Here is a 20225-nt window from a genome sequence, read left to right as displayed (position 1 = left end):
AAGTTATGTTTAATTAAGATTTTCTTATCCCCTGCTATGTTAATAGCTTGCTAGACCCTGCAAGAGCCTCCTGTATGTGATTAAAGTTCAATTTAGAGATTGAGATACAATTATCTAAGGTAAATTACATCTGTTTGAAAGTGAAACCAGTTTTTTTTTCATGCAGGCTCTGTCAATCATAGCCAGGGGAGGTGTGGCTAGGGCTGCATAAACAGAAACAAAGTGATTGAACTCCTAAATGACAGTGAATTGAGCAGTGAAATTGCAGGGGAATGATCTATACACTAAAACTGCTTTATTTAGCTAAAGTAATTTAAGTGACTATAGTGTTCTGAAAGTCTCTTTTTTTTTTTTTATAAATGTATATCATATATCCTATCAGTAATACAAATGTACAGTTATGTTGTGTATAGGATAGAGTTCCACAGCAATGCACCTTACAGTAATGTGCAGTGTGTGAATGTGTCAGAGCTCCACAGCAATACAACTCACAGTAATGTGCAGTGTGTGTGAGTGTACCACAAAATGCCACAGACGTACTACTCACAGTAACATGCAGCGTGTGTGAGCGTATCACAGAGCTCCTAAGCAACACAACTCACAGTAATGTGCAGTGTGTGAATGTGTCAGAGCTCCACAGCAATACAACTCACAGTAATGTGCAGTGTGTGAATGTGTCAGAGCTCCACAGCAATACAACTCACAGTAATGTGCAGTGTGTGAATGTGTCAGAGCTCCACAGCAATACAACTCACAGTAACATGCAGCGTGTGTGAGTGTATCACAGAGCTCCTAAGCAACACAACTCACAGTAATGTGCAGTGTATGAATGTGTCCATATAGCAATAAAGCTCACAGTGATGTGAGTTGTATTAGTATACTGTAGAAATCCAAAGCAATACAACTCACAGTAATGTGCAGTGGTTGTTTGTATCATGAATCCCACAGTAAATTTTATTATTAATGAATACATATTATTATTCCTTAGTTTGTATCAGTAGAACTTTATTTTTTATTCCAGCCAAACCTCCAGTATATATATATATATATATATATATATATATATATATATATATATATATATATATATACACATATATAAAAATATCTCTCAATTTACAGTGTTGACCTGTGTTTTTATACATGCTATGTGTTTTATAAGATTGGAATTATATTGACTTTGATTAATGCAGACAAAGTAACAATAATGATTTACCTTTCACAGTTACATGTACACTTTGACTGGTGGATAATTGCGGCTGAACGAGCACATTACACATGTATTCGCCTTCATCGACTTCCTTTTGGACATCTGAGAGTTTTAAAGTCCCATTATTCTCGAACGCAACCTGGCGATGGTTAAAAGGAAGGAGATTGGAGTTCTTGTACCATTTTATGGAGTAGTAAGGATAGCCAATCACACGACAATGAATATAAGTGTCGCGTCCAGCGATCGCAGTGATGTTTTTCATGGGACGAATGCTCGCAGGGCCTATAAAAAGCACAGGTAAGCACTATATAATTCTAGCATAATTGTGTGATCAGTAAATATACATTTAGACTATAACTGAAAGTAAACACTGAAATAAACAGGCTAACTCTTTAGAGAAAATATATGTGATGTTATGCATAGAAACATGTAAAATGGTTTATAGAAAAGAGTCTTACATAACGCTATTCTGCTCAGGCTCTTCTTACTTTGATGTATTTGATAATACAAATTATTTATATAGAATGTTTCTGACTAAGGGCACTTAAAGGGGAACTTTAGCTCATTGAAGTGGTCTGGGTGCTAACCAGGGCCGGCGCTACCTGTAAGGCGGACTAGGCAGCCGCCTAGGGTGCCCCTTGGGAAGGGGCGCCGCCAGGAGCACCGTCCCCCCTCATGCTGCAGCCGCCCGAGCGCTCTGCAGAGAGCCTCAGGCGGCTGCAGCTTTGCCCGGGCTGGTGCGTCCATTAGGGCGCACCGCCCGGGCGCAGCTAGAGGAGAGGGGCTGACAGGAGGGAAGCGTTCAGCACTCCCTCCTGTCACTCCCTCACTGTAGCATGGCCGAGCGCTGTATGGTCCGCTGAGTGTTCACTTCCTTTTAGTCCGGCCGGGTACAGGACACAAAAGCTCCCTGTACCCGCGGACCATACAGAGCTCGGCCACGCTACAATAGAGGTAGGGGGGGGGGGGGGGGAAGAAAGAAACAGGGAGGGAGGGGGGAATTGAAAGGGGGGAGTGGAATTGAAAAGGGAGGGGGGATAAATTGAAAGGGGAGGGATAAATTGAAAGGGGGGAAGAATTGAAAGAGGGGGAGAATTGAAGGGGGGATAAATTGAAAGGGAGGGGGGAATTGAAAGGGGGGGAATAAATTGACAGGGAGGGTGGGGGGATAAATTGAAAGGGAGGGGGGATAAATTGAAAGGGAGGGGGGGATAAATTGAAAGGGGAGGGAATAAAATGAAAGGGAGGGGGGAAATAAATTGACAGGGAGGGGAATTGATGGGGGAGGGAGGGGGAATGAGAGTGGGGAGGGGAGAAGAGAGTGACAAGGGAGGGCTGAGAAGAGAGGGACAAGGTAGGGGGGGAGAAGAGGGGGGAGAAGATAGTGACAAAGGAGGGGGTTGAAGAGAGGGACAATGGAAGGAGAGGGGGGAGAAGATAGTGACAAGGGAGGGGGGAGAGATTGACACCCATCACACACACACACACACAATGCACCCCTTACACACAGAAAAACACACAATGCATTACACACACAGACACATACACACACGCAATGCAACCCTTACACACAATGCATCCCTTGCACACACAGAAACACACAATGCATTCCTTACACACACTCAATGCACCCCTTACAGACGCACACTGCATCCCGTACATACACAGAAACATACCTTGCAGCCCTTACACATACAAACACAGATTCACACAATGCATTCCTTACACACATATCAGGACATCCCCTATACACTCAACCCCCTGTAAACAAACTCATTGGTGGAACATGAAGGTGGACCCTGGGACCCAGACCTTGAGCTGTGTAAAGGGCCCCCCAAAAATGGAGCTGCTTCCTGTTCTCCCAGAACATTAATTTTTGTGACCACAGTTACAAACAGCCTCCAGAGAGCCTGTTCTACACCAGACCAGTGGAGCCAGACTGCAGTTAGAGCCCATCATCATCCTCATCTGGTTGTAAGTAGACAATCTAGTATATTATTCGTGGCACTAATTTCTAATTTACCTCACATTAAAGAAACACTATAGTCCCCAGAACCACTTCAGCTTAATGTAGTGGTTCTGGTGTCTATAGCCTGTCCCTGCAGGCCTTTTAATGTAAACACGGCGGCACTGCAGCACTGGCGTTAGTTAACATGGCAGATCATATGGGTGGGGCATTGTGATGTCACATGGGGGGGCTGTCAGGGACCAGGAACCAGACAGAGACAGAAGTAGATGCAAACACACCTTTATTAATAAATAACAAATAATAAACAAAAGCAAAGTCCAGGAATCAAGCAGGGGTCAGTCACCAGAGCGGGTAGTCAGACAAGCCAGGATCAGGAGCACGGAGAGCAGCGGAGTCAGGAACAAGGCCGGAGTCAGGAACCAGGATCAAACAGGAAACACAGGAACAAGGAGACTTCTGGGAAACAGGAAACCACGCAAGGGCAAGGAGGTTCTGGGCTTAGCTGCTTAAATAGGCAGAACTGATTAGCAGCAGGGTTGATTACTACTCACAGGCAGGGCCGGATTAACATAGGGGCTGATGGAGCTGCAGCTCCAGGCCCAGGCCCATGGAATAGGCCCATTTAAAAAATAAAAAAAAAATGTTGTACTTTTTTTTTTTTTTTTTTTTTTTTTTTTTACACACTACTCTTAGGTTTTCCTCCTGACTGGTATTTTAAGGCACAGCCTGTATTTGAGGCTGCCTGGCCGTGCTGGTATTGCAGTATTACCGGCAATACAAATGCAAATATGTTTCTCAGTATAAACTGAGATTACTCTGCAATACCAGCAACGGCCAGTAGGTGTCACTGTGTATGGAGAAAGGCAGGGATAGGAAGTTACAGCATATCCCTCCATGCCTCACTCTACTCACTGATCCACAGGGGAGCAGCTACACAGCACAGTCAGAGAGTTCAGACAACAGCTCCCAGCCTGCAGAGACAGACTACAGCTCAAGGATGTGAGGGATGAGGGGAAAGGCATCAGGGAGACATGGGGACACTGAGACACTGGGAGACATGGGGACACTGAGACACTAGGGGACACTGTGAGACATGGAGACATAGACACATGGGGACGCTGTGAGACATAGGTAGACACATTGGGACACATGTCTCCCAGTGTCCCCATGCCTCCCAGCCAGTGTCCCTAGTGTCTCAGTGTCCCCATGCCTCCCAGCTAGTATCCCCATGCCTCCCAGCTAGTATCCCCATGCCTCCCAGCCAGTGTCCCCATGCCTCCCATTGTCCCCATATGTCTGTGTCCACATGTCTCCCAGCCAGTGTCTGTGTCCCCATGTCTCCCAGTGTCCCTATGTCTCCCAGTCAGTGTCCCTAGTGTCTCAGTGTCCCCATGTCTCCCAGTGTCTGTCCCCATATCTCTGTGTCCCTAGTGTCTGAGACCCCATTTCTCAGTGTCCCCAAATGTCTGTGTCCCCATGTCTCTCAGTGTCCCCATGTCTGTATCCACAAGTGCCCCCATGTCTCCCAGTGTCCCCAAGTGTCTCAGTGCCCCCATGTCTCCAAGTGTCCCCGTGTCTCTGTGTCCCCATGTATCCTAGTGACACGGGACACACTGAGACATTGGGACACTGGGAGAAATGGGGACATAGACACTGGGAGACTAGGGGACTGGGTGACATGGGGACACTGACACTGTGATGCATAGGGACACTGATGCCAGGCTGGCCTTCTAATTTTTTGGACAGACATACCCCCTTTTTGGGCATGTTTGCCCCTTCTGGCAGTTCTGTTCATGTGATTTGCATCAGTGGCCTACTCTTTTACCCCGCCCATTGGCTTCCTGCTTCACTGAACACTGCTGTTGGTATGGATTTACTTGAAAGATGAAAGCATAAATTAGATAAAGAGATTAGCCATGGGTATGTGTTTTCTTATAGCTGCATCCTTTGAGTTTCCCTCCAACACCAACTCCATCAGATACATGATGCTTAGGAGGTATGACTGTTTTAGTGTTTTTCGTCGATAAGATTCTGTAATTAAGCCCCATCATAATTGTCAGCACCAGGCCCACTGGGCTCTTAATCCGGCCCTGCTCACAGGTGAGTAACCGTGGCAACAAGCAGAAGCAGCTCAAGTAATAGCAGCTGCAAACTCAATCACTGAAACAGAAAGGTTTTGCTGTTTAAAACAGCAAAGAAACCCTGACAGTACCTCCCCCTCAACGATTCCCCCCATCTCTGTTGGTGGGTCCGGGCTTCATGGGGAAGCGGGCGTGATAGGAACGAAGGAGGGATGGTGCATGGACATCAGAGGCTGGAACCCAGGAGCGTTCCTCTGGACCGTATCCTTTCCAGTGCACCAAGTATTGGATCTGTCCTCTGAAGACCCGTGAGTCAATGATGCTGCGTATTTCATATTCCTCATGATTGTCAATCAGAACAGGACGTGGACGTGACACTGAGTTGGTGTAGCGATTACAAACCAACGGTTTCAAAAGGGAAACATGGAAAACATTTGAGATGCGCAGGAAGGTCAAGTGCGTAAGCTACAGGGTTAACCCTTCGAAGTATACGAAATGGCCCAACGTATCGGGGTGCCAGTTTTTGTGAGGGAACACGGAGGCGTAGGTTGCGGGAAGACAGCCAGACCCTCTCTCCGACCTGATAGGCAGGTGCAGGAAGGCGTCTGCGGTCGGCCTGGAGTTTGTAGTTCTGCATTGCGCGTTGCAAAGAACTCTGAACCTGCACCCAAGTGGAACGGAGTTCCCTGAGATGTCCCTCCAATGCCGGTATCTCCTGTGGCAAGAACGTATCAGGCAACATGGACGGTTGAAACCCATAGTTTGCCAGGAACGGGGATAGCCGGGAGGAGGCATTAATCGCACTATTGTGGGCAAACTCCGCCCAGGGTAGCAGATCAGACCAGTTGTTCTGGTGGTCAGAAATGTAGCAACGCAGAAACTGTTCCAGTGTTTGGTTAGCTCGTTCCGCTGCACCATTGGATTGTGGGTGGTAGGCCGAGGAGAAGGAAAGCTGAATTCCCATTTGCGTACAAAAAGCTCTCCAAAATCTGGACACGAACTGGCTACCCCTATCTGAGACTATCACTTTGGGTAACCCATGCAAACGAAAGATCTCCCGACCAAAAATTGTTGCAAGTTCCTGGGAAGTTGGTAGTTTTTTCAAGGGAATGCAATGCGACATCTTCGAGAATCGGTCAACAACCATGAGAACGACTGTATTGCCACGAGAGACCGGAAGATCTACGATAAAATCCATGGACAAGTGGGTCCAGGGTCATTCACCATTAGGTATGGTTTGCAGGAGACCCACTGGAGGGCGTCGTGGGGTTTTGTTTTGAGCGCACACAGGACAGGCAGCTACAAAAGCGGTGACATCCGAACGGAGACTAGGCCACCAAAATTGCCGGGATACGGACCAGATTAACTGCTTTTTGCCTGGATGTCCAGCTGCTTTGGAGTCATGGTATGTACTCAATAGTTTCGTACGGAGGTTAATAGGTACAAAACAACGGCCATTAGGTTTCTCTGGAGGAGCATTACTTTGTGCAGCCAGAATCTCCTCGCCTAGGGGTGAGGTGAGGTTAGTACGGATGGTTGCCAGTATATGGTCCGGAGGAATCACAGGAGTAGGGGTTATCTCCTCTCTGTAACGAGTATATACCCCTACACGCAGGATCCAGCCTAACAGAAGACAGTACAGAGGAGAGATACGTCTACCGGACCTTAGAGTGGCCGGACTCTACGTAATAGGATAAGACAGAGTCAGGAACGATCCGAGGTCAAGGGCACAAAGAGACAGCGTAAACGAAAACTAGCCGGGGACTGGTACACAGGAATCAGCAAGCCGGCAAACAGTACAGAAAAGGATAAAGCGAAAACGAAGTCAGAATACAAAGCCAAGGTCAAATACGGAGAAACACAACTGAACACAACAAGCACTAAAGGGAACTGTAGCAGAAACCACGATAGGGCAAGGAACTAAGGGAAAAGGGTAAGTATAAGTAGCCTTCAAACTAATGTGATTGGCTCCTGTCACTTCCACTCCCCCAACAGGTAAGTGTATGGGGTGATTGGCATGACAGGAGCCAATGGGAGCCTTTTTGCAATTTAGGCTCCCACTGTCTCTTTAAGAGCGCGCCCGAGATTCGCGGCGCGCTCTTAGCTGCAGGCGGGACACGTGACCGCTTCTCGCGGTCACTGCCCGCCTTCCTGTCAGAACAGTCGGACGAGCCGCGCGCGGCTCGTGCAGCCGCAGGACCGCGCGCGGCTTGAAGAGAGGACCGCGTCCGGCCCCCGGATAAGGTAAGTACCGCTACAGTACCCCCCCCTGAGGACACGCCCTCCGGGCGGGCAGGACCAGGCCTGGCAGGAAAACGCGAATGGAAAGAACGTACAAGGCGGGGAGCATGAACAGCATCCGCAGAAATCCAACTGCGCTCCTCAGGCCCATAACCCTTCCAATGTACCAAGTACTGAAGCCGACCCCTAAGAAAACGAGAGTCAATAACAGCAGATACTTCGAACTCCTCATGACCCTCCACAGAGACAGGAGGGGGAGGGGGAGTATGCCGGGTATAGCGGTTGTGTACGTAAGGCTTCAACAAAGAGGTGTGAAATACATTGGGTATACGCAGATTCTTAGGCAGACCCAAGGCATAAGAAACGGGATTAACCTTATGTATAATGCGATAAGGACCAATGAAGCGGGGAGCCAATTTCATAGAAGGCACCCGGAGGCGAATATTCCGTGTGGAAAGCAAAACCCTGTCCCCCACAACATAGGAAGGAGCCGCTCTGCGATGCTTGTCAGCCTGAGCCTTCTGGCGGGCAGCAGAGTCCACCAAAGAACGCTGAACCTGCTCCCAAGTATTACGCAAACCAGCCAAATGCTCATCCAGAACTGGCATGCCCTGAGAGGAGAATGCAGCCGGAAGAACAACGGGATGCTGGCCATAGACAACGTAAAAAGGGCTTTTGCCGGAAGAATCATGAGTGGCATTATTCCGAGCAAATTCAGCCCAAGGAAGCAGGTCAGACCAATTGTCCTGATGGTGAGACACAAAACAACGGAGGTACTGCTCTAGAGACTGGTTGGCACGTTCAGCAGCTCCATTAGACTGGGGGTGGTAAGCGGAAGAAAATGAGAGGGAAATACCCATCTCCGAACAAAAGGCTTTCCAGAACCTGGAAATAAATTGGCTACCCCTATCGGATACAATAGATAAGGGAATACCATGTAATCGAAACACTTCTCTAGCGAAGATAAGAGCCAATTCCTTGGAAGTGGGCAACTTGCGAAGAGACACAAAGTGAGCCATTTTGGAAAACCGATCTACTATCATTAGGATGACTGTGTTACCATTCGAAGGGGGTAATTCAACAATAAAATCCATTGATAGATTAGACCAAGGTCTCTCGGGAACGGGCAACGGATGCAACAGCCCACAAGGAACTCTACGAGAGGTTTTCATACATGCACAAGTAGTACAAGCACTTATATAGTCAGTAACATCCTTACGTAAGGTATCCCACCAGAAATACCGAGAAACGGCTGACACTGTTTTGGAAATACCAGGATGTCCAGCAGTCTTAGTATCGTGATAAAGTGACAGAATATCCCGTCTCTCGGGAATGTCAACGAACAATTTATCATTAGGCCTCTCGCTGGGTGCCATGCCTTGTTTCGCTTGTATGGCCTGCAAGAGGGACGAGGAAATAGACAATATAGTAGTTGCTATTATCCTGTCTGGGGGAATGACAGGAGTGACATCAATCTCCTGTTTGTCAATAGTCTCGAATTGTCTGGACAGGGCGTCCGCTTTAGTGTTCCGGTCACCTGGCCTATAGGTGATTATATAATTAAAATGAGACAAGAACAGTGACCACCTAGCCTGCCTTGAAGACAATCTTTTAGCTTCGCTAAGGTAGGATAGGTTCTTATGATCTGTAAATATGAGAATAGGATCCTTAGTTCCTTCTAGCAAATGTCTCCATTCTTTGAGTGCTAAAATGATAGCAAGGAGTTCGCGATTACCCACATCATAATTCCTCTCTGCCTTGGACATTTGTTTAGAAAAGAAGCCACAAGGATGCAATGGCTTGTCAGGAGACTCTCTTTGGGATAAGACAGCACCTACCCCTATATCGGAAGCATCAACCTCAAGTATATATGGCAATGAGGGGAGAGGTGATGACCTGGAACCGAATGGTTTCATAGTGTAGAACCCCTGTGTACATGTGTAGCGGTGCAGTCTCGTGAGTAACAACAGGAGATATCAATGGTCTACCATCTATGGCCTCAACGGCCAAGGGTATCTCCTTCTCTCTGATGGGAATATTGTTTCTCTTTACAAAACCAGAGTCTATAAAGTTCTCGGCTGCCCCAGAATCAACCAGGGCGTCTATGTTTTCAACTATACAACTCTCTCCCATATGTAAAGAAACAGGGAGAAGCAGTCGGTTAGGAGGCAAAGTAGGAGACTTAGAAATCACACCCAAGGCCAGTCCCCTATAAGGTCTTAGGTGCGAGAGTTTTCCGGGAGCAGAGGACACTCCTTTACCATATGGTCTCTCTTACCACAATATAGGCAGAGTCCCTCCCTTCTCCTATGTAATTTCTCAGTATCTGAGAGTTTGGCAACCCCTAATTGCATAGGTTCCTCTTCAGGTACTTTAACACTCTCCGGTATATTAACTCTGGGTTGAATAGGTGTAACAAAACGTCTATTCCTGTTCTTAGTATAGATCCTGTCACGAATCCTATTATCTATATCGATGAGGTAGTCAATAAGGTCCTCTAAGGCAATAGGAAGCTCCTTAGCTGCTACCTCATCCAATATAGAGTCTGATAAACCTTCCATGAAGGCCGTAGTTAACCCATTATTGGTCCAATCGACCTGTGAGGCAAGGGTACGAAACTGTATAGCGTAATCAGCCACAGACCTAGAACCCTGTTTAACCCTCATTAACCCCTTAAGGACACATGACATGTGTGACATGTCATGATTCCCTTTTATTCCAGAAGTTTGGTCCTTAAGGGGTTAATGCTCTAGCGGCATTCTTAGACCTTTTCATAGTATCAAAAGTTCTGCGAAAAGCTGTTAGGAAACTGTGAAAGTTATGCACCATAGGTCCATTAGCCTCCCAAATAGGGTTTGCCCATTCAAGTGCTTTGTCGGTAAGTTGGTGCATAAAGAACCCAACTTTAGACCTCTCTGTGGGAAATGAACGTGGATACATTTCAAAATGAAACTCTATTTGGTTAATGAACCCTCTGCATGTCTTAGAATCCCCTCCATACCTAGGAGGAGGCGTTAAATGTGCTGTAGCGTTAGGCATAGTCGATACTTCAGGAAGCAGGGGTGCAGGAGGGTTAGGTGCGGTTGCTGGAATGGTTCTAGCTAAGAGCGTCTGGAGAGCCTGAGCTATTTGATCCATACGGTGATCCTGCTCTACAAATCTAGCCTCATGGGTCGCCATCTGTTGAGCTAAATCTGCGGGGTCCATGGCCCTATCGTAATGTAACGAGTATATACCCCTACACGCAGGATCCAGCCTAACAGAAGACAGTACAGAGGAGAGATACGTCTACCGGACCTTAGAGTGGCCGGACTCGACGTAATAGGATAAGACAGAGTCAGGAACGATCCGAGGTCAAGGGCACAAAGAGACAGCGTAAACGAAAACTAGCCGGGGACTGGTACACAGGAATCAGCAAGCCGGCAAACAGTACAGAAAAGGATAAAGCGAAAACGAAGTCAGAATACAAAGCCAAGGTCAAATACGGAGAAACACAACTGAACACAACAAGCACTAAAGGGAACTGTAGCAGAAACCACGATAGGGCAAGGAACTAAGGGAAAAGGGTAAGTATAAGTAGCCTTCAAACTAATGTGATTGGCTCCTGTCACTTCCACTCCCCCAACAGGTAAGTGTATGGGGTGATTGGCATGACAGGAGCCAATGGGAGCCTTTTTGCAATTTAGGCTCCCACTGTCTCTTTAAGAGCGCGCCCGAGATTCGCGGCGCGCTCTTAGCTGCAGGCGGGACACGTGACCGCTTCTCGCGGTCACTGCCCGCCTTCCTGTCAGAACAGTCGGACGAGCCGCGCGCGGCTCGTGCAGCCGCAGGACCGCGCGCGGCTTGAAGAGAGGACCGCGTCCGGCCCCCGGATAAGGTAAGTACCGCTACACTCTCTAGATGGAGGGGAGAACTGTCGAGACAAGGCATCAGCCTGGATGTTTTTTGTACCGGGCAAGTAAGAAACCACATAATTGAATCTTGATAGGAAGAGAGCCCATCTAGCTTGCCGGGGGGAAAGTCGCTTAGCTTCAGAAAGATATGTTAGATTCTTGTGGTCTGTGAGTATGAGGATTGGCACTGAAGTACCCTCAAGAAGGTGCCTCCATTCTTTGAGAGCTAAAATTATGGCTAGAAGTTCTCTATCACCAATCTGGTAGTTGCATTCCGCCGGGTTCAATTTCCTCGAGAAATACCCGCACGGATGCCTGGAACTCTCTGGGTTAGGACGTTGAGACAGGAGGGCGCCCACTCCTGTCTCAGACGCATCGACCTCAAGAATGAATGGTAAGGCAGGGTTAGGGTGTGCCAGTATAGGGGCAGCAGCAAAGGCGACTTTGAGAGACTCAAAGGCAGTAATGGCTTCCTGTGACCAATGCTGTGGATCAGCATCTCTCCTGGTCATGTCCGTGAGAGGTTTAACCAAGGAAGAAAAGTTGCGTATGAACTTCCGATAATAATTGGCGAAGCCCAGAAACCGTTGTATAGAGCGAAGACCCGTAGGTCGAGGCCATTTAAGTACAGCCGAAAGTTTCTCCGGATCCATAGAGAATCCAGTATCTGAGATAACATATCCCAAGAATGTAACCTGTTTGCAGTGAAACTCACATTTCTCCAATTTGCAGAACAGACTATTTTCTCTAAGTCTCTGTAGAACACGAGAAACGTCTGCGTGATGGTTCTCGAGAGATGTGGAATGGATCAGAATATCATCAAGATAAACCACCACACATTGCTGCAGCATATCTCGCAGGACGTCATTTATAAATTCTTGGAAAACCGCCGGAGCATTGCAAAGACCAAAGGGCATTACTAGGTATTCGTAATGGCCGCTCCTGGTGTTAAATGCGGTTTTCCATTCGTGGTCCTCTTTTATCCGGACGAGATTATATGCCCCTCTCAGATCAAGTTTGGTGAAGACCGTTGCTCCCTTGAGGCGGTCAAATAATTCCGTGATTAATGGAATGGGGTAGGCATTCTTAATAGTAATGCGATTGAGACCCCTATAGTCGATACAGGGTCTCAACTCGCCATCTTTTTTCTTTACAAAGAAAAAGCCGGCCCCGGCAGGAGAAGATGACTTCCGAATAAAACCCTTAGACAGTGCATCGGTAACATACTCCTCCATGGCTCGATTTTCTGCTACAGACAGTGGGTAAATCCGGCCCCGGGGAGGATTGGTACCCGGTTGGAGTTCGATACCACAGTCATACGGACGGTGTGGTGGCAGAACGCTGGCTTGACCCTTGTCAAATACATCTTGGAATTCTTGGTACTCAGCGGGTAAGGAAGAGGCAGAACATGCGCCCAAAACTTTGACCGGTTTCTGGAGACAGGACAATGTGCATTGCTGGGACCATGATAATATCTCAGCTTTGCGCCAATCAATTGTGGGGTTATGCTTCTGTAACCAAGGGTATCCCAAAACAACCTGGTAATATGGAGAGGAAATGACCTGGAATTGGGTCGTCTCATGATGTAGAGCCCCTACAGCCAGAGATATGGGCACGGTTTCTTGGGTCACGTGGGTTGGCTGTATTGGTCTGCCATCGATGGCTTCGAAGGCTAGTGGGGAGTTGCGAGACTGTAAGGGTATAGAGTGCTTTGCTGCAAATGCACAATCTATAAACAAGCCTGCGGCCCCAGAATCAAGTAACGCCCGGGTTTCAATGGATGAATCAGACCAGGAGAGGATAACGGGCACCAAGGGTTTGTGCACACATATCTCTGGGTCTGCAGAAAGACCACCCAAGATCTGCCCCTGACAGTATCTTGGGTACGGACCCTTTGCCGGACGGATCGGGCAAAACTTTAACATGTGACCGTGGTGTCCGCAGTATAGGCACAGGCCCTCCCTCCTCCTAAAGGCTCTCTCCTCGGCCGAGAGGCGTGAGAAGCCTAACCGCCTTGGCTCCACACAGACAGAGGACTCAGGACCAGGAGGCAAGGGAGGTGAGGGAGGTTTGGGTGGGCAAGAAAAGCTCGGTGTCAAATTTACAAGAGGCCTCCGCAGGCGCTCCTTGGATGAGGATCTCTCTCGGAGTCTGATGTCAATGAGGGTGACAAATGATATCAGTTCCTCGAGATCTTTAGGTAATTCTCTGGCTGCAATCTCATTTTTAAACACATCGGAGAGACCTTGTGCAAAGGCAGCCACAAGAGTCTCGTTGTTCCAGCCACCCTCTGCTGCCATGGTACGGAATTCACTGGCATACTCGACAATAGTTTTTGTGCCCTGAGAATTAGACATGAGTAGTTCGGCAGTAGGGGTGGAGCGAGCTGGAATATCAAAAACCCTATTGAAGGATGCAACAAATTCAGGGTAATTGTAAATAATAGGCTTCTCCGCCTCCCAGAGAGGTTTTGCCCAAGCTAGGGCCTTTTCAGACAGCAAAGAAATCATGAAGTGAACTTTGTCACTGTCTGTAGGAAATGCCTGGGGCAGGGTTTCAAGGTATCCTTTAACCTGATTTATAAATTCTCTGCACTGTGCTGGGTCGCCCCCAAAATGCTGAGGGAGCGGGACAGACCCAGTCATTTCTCTAGCCGCTACAGGTTTGGAGGTTACAACCGGTGCTAGAACAGGAAGTGAGGCAGAGGCGGCCGCAATCGCAGGCTGGCCGAGTACTGGATCCAGATGGGCATACTGGTCCAAATGGTGGTTCTGCTGGTCCCACTGGGTAAGCAGGTTAGGTATAGGTGTCTTGCCTGTACCATCTGTATTCATGGCCCTTGCGTAATGTCAGGGACCAGGAACCAGACAGAGACAGAAGTAGATGCAAACACACCTTTATTAATAAATAACAAATAATAAACAAAAGCAAAGTCCAGGAATCAAGCAGGGGTCAGTCACCAGAGCGGGTAGTCAGACAAGCCAGGATCAGGAGCACGGAGAGCAGCGGAGTCAGGAACAAGGCCGGAGTCAGGAACCAGGATCAAACAGGAAACACAGGAACAAGGAGACTTCTGGGAAACAGGAAACCACGCAAGGGCAAGGAGGTTCTGGGCTTAGCTGCTTAAATAGGCAGAACTGATTAGCAGCAGGGTTGATTACTACTCACAGGTGAGTAACCGTGGCAACAAGCAGAAGCAGCTCAAGTAATAGCAGCTGCAAACTCAATCACTGAAACAGAAAGGTTTTGCTGTTTAAAACAGCAAAGAAACCCTGACAGGGGCAAAGTTTTCTTTTGCCTAGGGCGTAAAAAATCCTTGCACTGGCCCTGGTGCTAACTGACTAACTAACAGTCTGAGAAACTGTAATGTTTACATTGCAGTGCTAAGACAGCCACTAGAGGCGCTTCTGGGAGTTTACTAGACTCTTGGTCGCCTAAATGATGCTGGGTGTCCTCACGCTCTGCATGAGGACATCAAGCATCAGTGAAAACCCCACGGGAAGGCATTGACTCAATGCTATCCTATGGGGAGGGCCTAATGCGCTCTCAGGAGGAGGCGAAACGACGACCCAGTGCAGAGAGAGATCGCACTGGAATCGATAAGTAAATAAAGGATTTTTTAAGCCTTTATGTACTGCAATGCGGGGTTGCGAGGGAGGGGGGGACCAGAGGACACTACAGTGTTAAGAATACAAATTTGTATTCCTAACATTATTGAATCCATTTAAACCGGTTAGCACATCCTATCAGCAGTAAAGGTGGTTTATTTTCCAAGGATTTTTTATATTATGTTTACTTTTTTCCTATATTATACAAATATGTGTTTGTGAGATCTGCAAAAGTAAATTAAATGTAGAAATCTAGATTGCTCATTGTGTCTGCTTCCTGCTCACACTGCCTTTTTCACCCAGCAGTCAGAAGAGAGAAAACAATGGACACACAAATAATGTTTCCGTGTCGTCTCCTCCATTACAACGTGTGCCAGGCTGTGCCAGGACTGAACTGGATTCAGACGTCAGTAGCTAATTCTTTTATATACATTTTAAGGGAAAACTGCAGATTTTCTGCAATTGACACCACTGAATAAAACAATTAAAAAAAACACCTAACACTTGTGTTAACTTTTTTATTCACGAGATGCTCAGTTCTCTTTTAAATTTATAGTAAAGAATTAGCATATTACATAATAACCCAGCACAGACAAAGCAAAGCCAGTACAAACACTACAAACAAAAAGATAGCAACATTGTTTAATTTCTCCTTTTCTCTTTATGCTTTCTCTAAATTGACACCACAAGCTAAGGACAGAGTTTATAACAATGATTGAATGGGAGCAAAGATGGAGGCATCCAGTTGCAGGATAAAGAGGTGTGAATTTCTACATTTAATTAATATTTTTCACACCTCACAAACACATATTTGTTAAATATAGGGACGCATAAACATAACAGTTAAAAGACCTGGGAAGCGACTGTTCCCACTAGAAAAAAAGTGGAGTAGCGTTTGAAAAAACCCAACAAATATTGTTGATTTTTTTTTTTAATGGTGTAATCTGTACAGAATTGACAGTCTCTATTTATCTGAATTAGAAGCTGAAACGCAGTTCATATTATCAACCAAATTAATACAAATTGACTAACCTTTAAAATCATTGACCTTGAATTAATCTTGCTATTTGAAAATATTTTACAATCGCTTCACCTGCCTGAGCTATCTCTCTATCTTTCAATAGAACTGTTTTTTAGGAACACTCTAACATTAGGAATACACGTGTCCCTAAAGTCAGTGTTGTACTGCCCAGATTGTTTTCACCCCTCCCCATTCCAGAAGTCAGAATATAAACTATGTTACTTACGTTATATCGCCCAGCGTGCCGGTCTCACCGCAGCTGGTGCTCCTCTTCTGGTTAAGATTATCGGTACTCAACCAACCCAATGAGTCCCCATTGGTAATTATTGGGAGGCTAGTGCGAATACATGGCAATTACCATCTCACAGGGAGGAATTCAGTCAATGCATCTTTATGGGAAGCATTCAGCATCTCCATGTAGAGAGTGGAGACACTGAACATCAGTCCTGCAATCTTTGCAGGACCGAACTCAGGAAGTCCCTCAAGTGGCTACCAGAGTGAAAGACACTAGAAGTGTTTATAAGGAGCAATATAAACACAAGATTGTAGTTCTTTTTCTGCCAATTCTTTTTAATTTATCTTGCTTTCCCACCTAATAAGTCAGCCTTACAGTAAAAGCCAAACATTTGAAATTTGTAGTAGATATGATTTCAATAACTTACTTATTTCACTGCAATCCAACACATGGCCCCTAGACTTTCTAGTATAATATAACATGATAATGCATTTCTACTGTGGTTTACACCTCCCGATGCTCCTTCTTTATTTATTTGTCTGGTAATATTTTTGATAAATTATAGTGTTGATTAGATTTTGGATTCAATCTCAATGTCCGGTGTGGGTTGATAAATGATGTACTAATGCTTCTCTTTTAATAATTTATATTTGTAGATGTGGGTTGATATCAAAACACCATAACCAAAATAAAGGCTGCATTCAAGAGTTAAGCAATATATATATATACCGGTATATATATATAATATCTTTCTGAACTGTATGTGCTGAAATAAACTCAACTTTATGGTTTGTCTTTTTTCTATCTTCAAATCTTTACTTTAAAAATCCCTTTTAGTGCCTTTTCTAGCAAATGCATCATTCTTCACTCACCTGTCCTGAGCTCACCTCCCTTTTGTATCTCTTCCCTCTGAAGCTGCCAGGAAATGTCAGCTTCTACTATATGGGCGGGATGAGTTAAATAAGAGGAATAATCAGGAAAATCAAGAATAGATGGCTGCATATAGCAAAGTGAGCAGCAACTGTGTCCTAGCAAAGAACAAATGCTGGGAATACACGAATATGCATAAGAATTCCATTCAACAAAAAATCTTTATCTTAACATTCTCTATCGTGATCAAATAAAGAGATGGTGACTGCAACAAATGCAGCATGCACTGGACTATTCAAGCACTAATCAACTATTTTATAACACACACTTTGTTGGATTCATATGTAGGGTTATCAGCAAGTCTTTCAGATGCTTCTCAATAAATAATCCCTACCTACCAGACCTACCTACCATGGCTCTGTACTTGTAACACCTCTCCATAGATCATTCCTTATTAACCAACCATCTGAATGATTCCTTATAAAAAAAAAAAAAACATGTATTGTTCCATTATGAAACCTTTGACTAATGACCCCTTACCAAAAACTCTCCACTAATAATCTCTTATCCACAAACGATTCCTTCCTGGCAACCATTCATAAATTATTCCATACCAATACCCCTCAAACAATGATTCCTTCCTCACAAATCAAGACAATTTCTTACCAATATGCATCAATTCATAATTCTTTCCCTACAAATCCATAAATGATTCCTTATTGATAATCATACATGGATGATCCTTCACCAGAAACCCTCAGTGGATGATACCTTATCAACAATGCATTATGGATGAGCGCCCACCAACATCTTTCTATGGATAATCTATCCTGGATGCCTTGTCGGTAACCTAAAGGATAATTCCTTACTTATAGCCTTCATGAAGGATCTCCTATTGACAACCCTTTATGGATCATCTCCTACTGACATCTTTTTATGAATAATACCTTCCTGCCAGCTATCCATAGAGGTTCACCTATTGCCAGCCCTTAGAAGATAATTCTTTATTGACAACCTTCTAGACAGCAGATGATACTACAAGTTAAATTAGAAATGACTGCACTGCAAGCTGAGCAATTTATATATTTACAATGTTTACATAAGACTGTCTCTCTTGAACGTTTCAATAATATATCATTAGAAAAGTTAATTTAGACAGGTTTCCACAAAGTGAGACCTACACTATCTTGACACAAGACTCTTGTCTAGGAACATTTTTTTTAAATATGTGATAAAAGGCAGAGCTTCAAACAGCTTATGCCAGCTGCAACTTTCTAGGTCTCATCAGCAGTCAAACAACGCAATGGTGGATGGGTACAGAGACCTTTTCATGTGATGCACAATAGATGTCTATTGATCTCACTGCAGATGTGCATGAAGATCTATAGAGGATCTCCACGATCCTCATTTTGTACACAACACTACACCACTGAAGGAGGTTTTAAACATTTCCTGGGTAGTTTTCACCAAACCGATGTATTTACTAGTAAATGGTAACATCACTCGCATCAAACAATAAATATACAAAAAAATGAGTATTCCATAAATATTGTAAGGAAGCTATGAGCAAGAACATTGCGAGACTATACCAAAAAGTAACTAAAAAATTAAAGAAATGGTTTAATGTTGAAGTAAATAAAATCATAAAATGAAAGTCTTGAATGAATGTTCCTATATGACAGAAATATCTGTAGAAATTATTAAATGCACCCTATGAATATATATTACTCAAACACAGTATTGCTATTCAAATTATTATATGAGGTAAAAAAAAGAAATATAACTGAATGTATTGAAAAAAGAAGCACATGCTAAAATACAATAATTCTTGGGTTAAATAAAGAAACGAGTAATATTGGAAATAAAAATTGCCTTATATGGTGTCATAATAATGTTATGTTAAATCTATAACTTTCTAAATCAAGACAAAAACAATGATCTATATAACAAGTTATGTAATTTTATTATTAGTATATTTTTTTTTCGAGGAGCTGATTTGACAAGCACCTCTTACGTTTATTCGAGCCTGGTACAGGACGACTCCCGCAGAATTATTGGCTGTACAACGGTAGACGCCACCGTCCCGGACCTGAGTGTTGGTTATATTCAGGTAACTGAGAACGTTGCCTTCTGAGGTGATAATTTGACTTATCCGATGGTTGCCATTCTTTATAACTTGGTCGTCGTCCAGAGTCCAGGTGATTGTAGGTAGTGGGGTGCCCTTCACATTACACATAAGCGATACAGGCTCTCCAGGACTCACCACTTTCTCACTAAAAGCAGAATTTATTTTGGGAGTTCCATCTGAAACAAAAAGAGCAATCATGAAGAAGTCTGATCACCTCAATACATAAAATTGCATTCACGTAACCTAGTAACCATATAATAAATATGCCCTAGAATAATCCAGATTGTCTCTGTTGAGGTGACCTATTCATTTAAATAGAAAAAAAAAATCTAGTATCTTAAGTTCTATTTTGTTCATATTAAATTTCCATCCAACTTTCATGACCTTGTTCTTTAGAAACATTCATCCTCCAAATCACCCTTTTTTTAGACTTTTCCTAAATCCCAGCTGCTTACCACACTAACCCCAAGATATTCAGTGCCATCACACAATCTTATATATGTGCTAGGCAGAACTGCTATTACATTGAAGAACAACCACTGAGAAAGGCAAAATTAGTTTTTGTTATTTTATTTGTTTTATTATATATGGAATCAAGCCTGTTGATATGTAAAGCCTGTTGCATATGTCCTAGAGTTCCTGAAAATGGTAAACAGTTGGTGTGGACTCATGCGCACATTGCAATTCATTAGAGCCAAATAGGAAGGCTCCACCTCATGTGAGTGTATTAGTTTATTCATTTTTTTCTCATTCAGTGAATAGTATAATGCCATGACTTTTCTTCTGCTCTTTTGAGCTACATGAAGTAGAAATTGGAATCAAGCTCCTTGTAAGGGGAGTGGCAGCCTTTTTGTGCCCATAGGCCTCTTAAAGTGTGAGCTAAACTCATTAGCTCTAACCAATGTGAGTGTTCCATATCTATTGTGTCACATTTATCAACTTGAAACTACATAAATTATATGAAGTGAA

General features: G+C 44.7%; 1 protein-coding gene across 2 annotated transcripts in view; it reads right to left on the bottom strand.

Moving 5' to 3' along the window:
* The window catches only part of DSCAM (DS cell adhesion molecule), a 563650-nt gene that overhangs the window by 293809 nt on the left and 249616 nt on the right, over positions 1 to 20225 (bottom strand). For both annotated transcript variants that reach the window (XM_063447089.1, XM_063447097.1), the window contains exons 7-8: positions 19136 to 19432; positions 1217 to 1492 (exon numbers count right to left, since the gene is read on the bottom strand). In XM_063447089.1, the coding sequence (XP_063303159.1) occupies positions 1217 to 1492; positions 19136 to 19432 (573 nt within the window). The remainder of the gene's footprint in view (positions 1 to 1216; positions 1493 to 19135; positions 19433 to 20225) is intronic.

The sequence above is a fragment of the Pelobates fuscus genome, chromosome 1 (genome assembly GCF_036172605.1).
Source record: "Pelobates fuscus isolate aPelFus1 chromosome 1, aPelFus1.pri, whole genome shotgun sequence".
Lineage (NCBI taxonomy): Eukaryota > Metazoa > Chordata > Amphibia > Anura > Pelobatidae > Pelobates > Pelobates fuscus.
The sequence above is the reverse complement of the archived record's forward strand: the minus strand, read 5'-3'. Positions and strand labels throughout refer to the sequence as shown.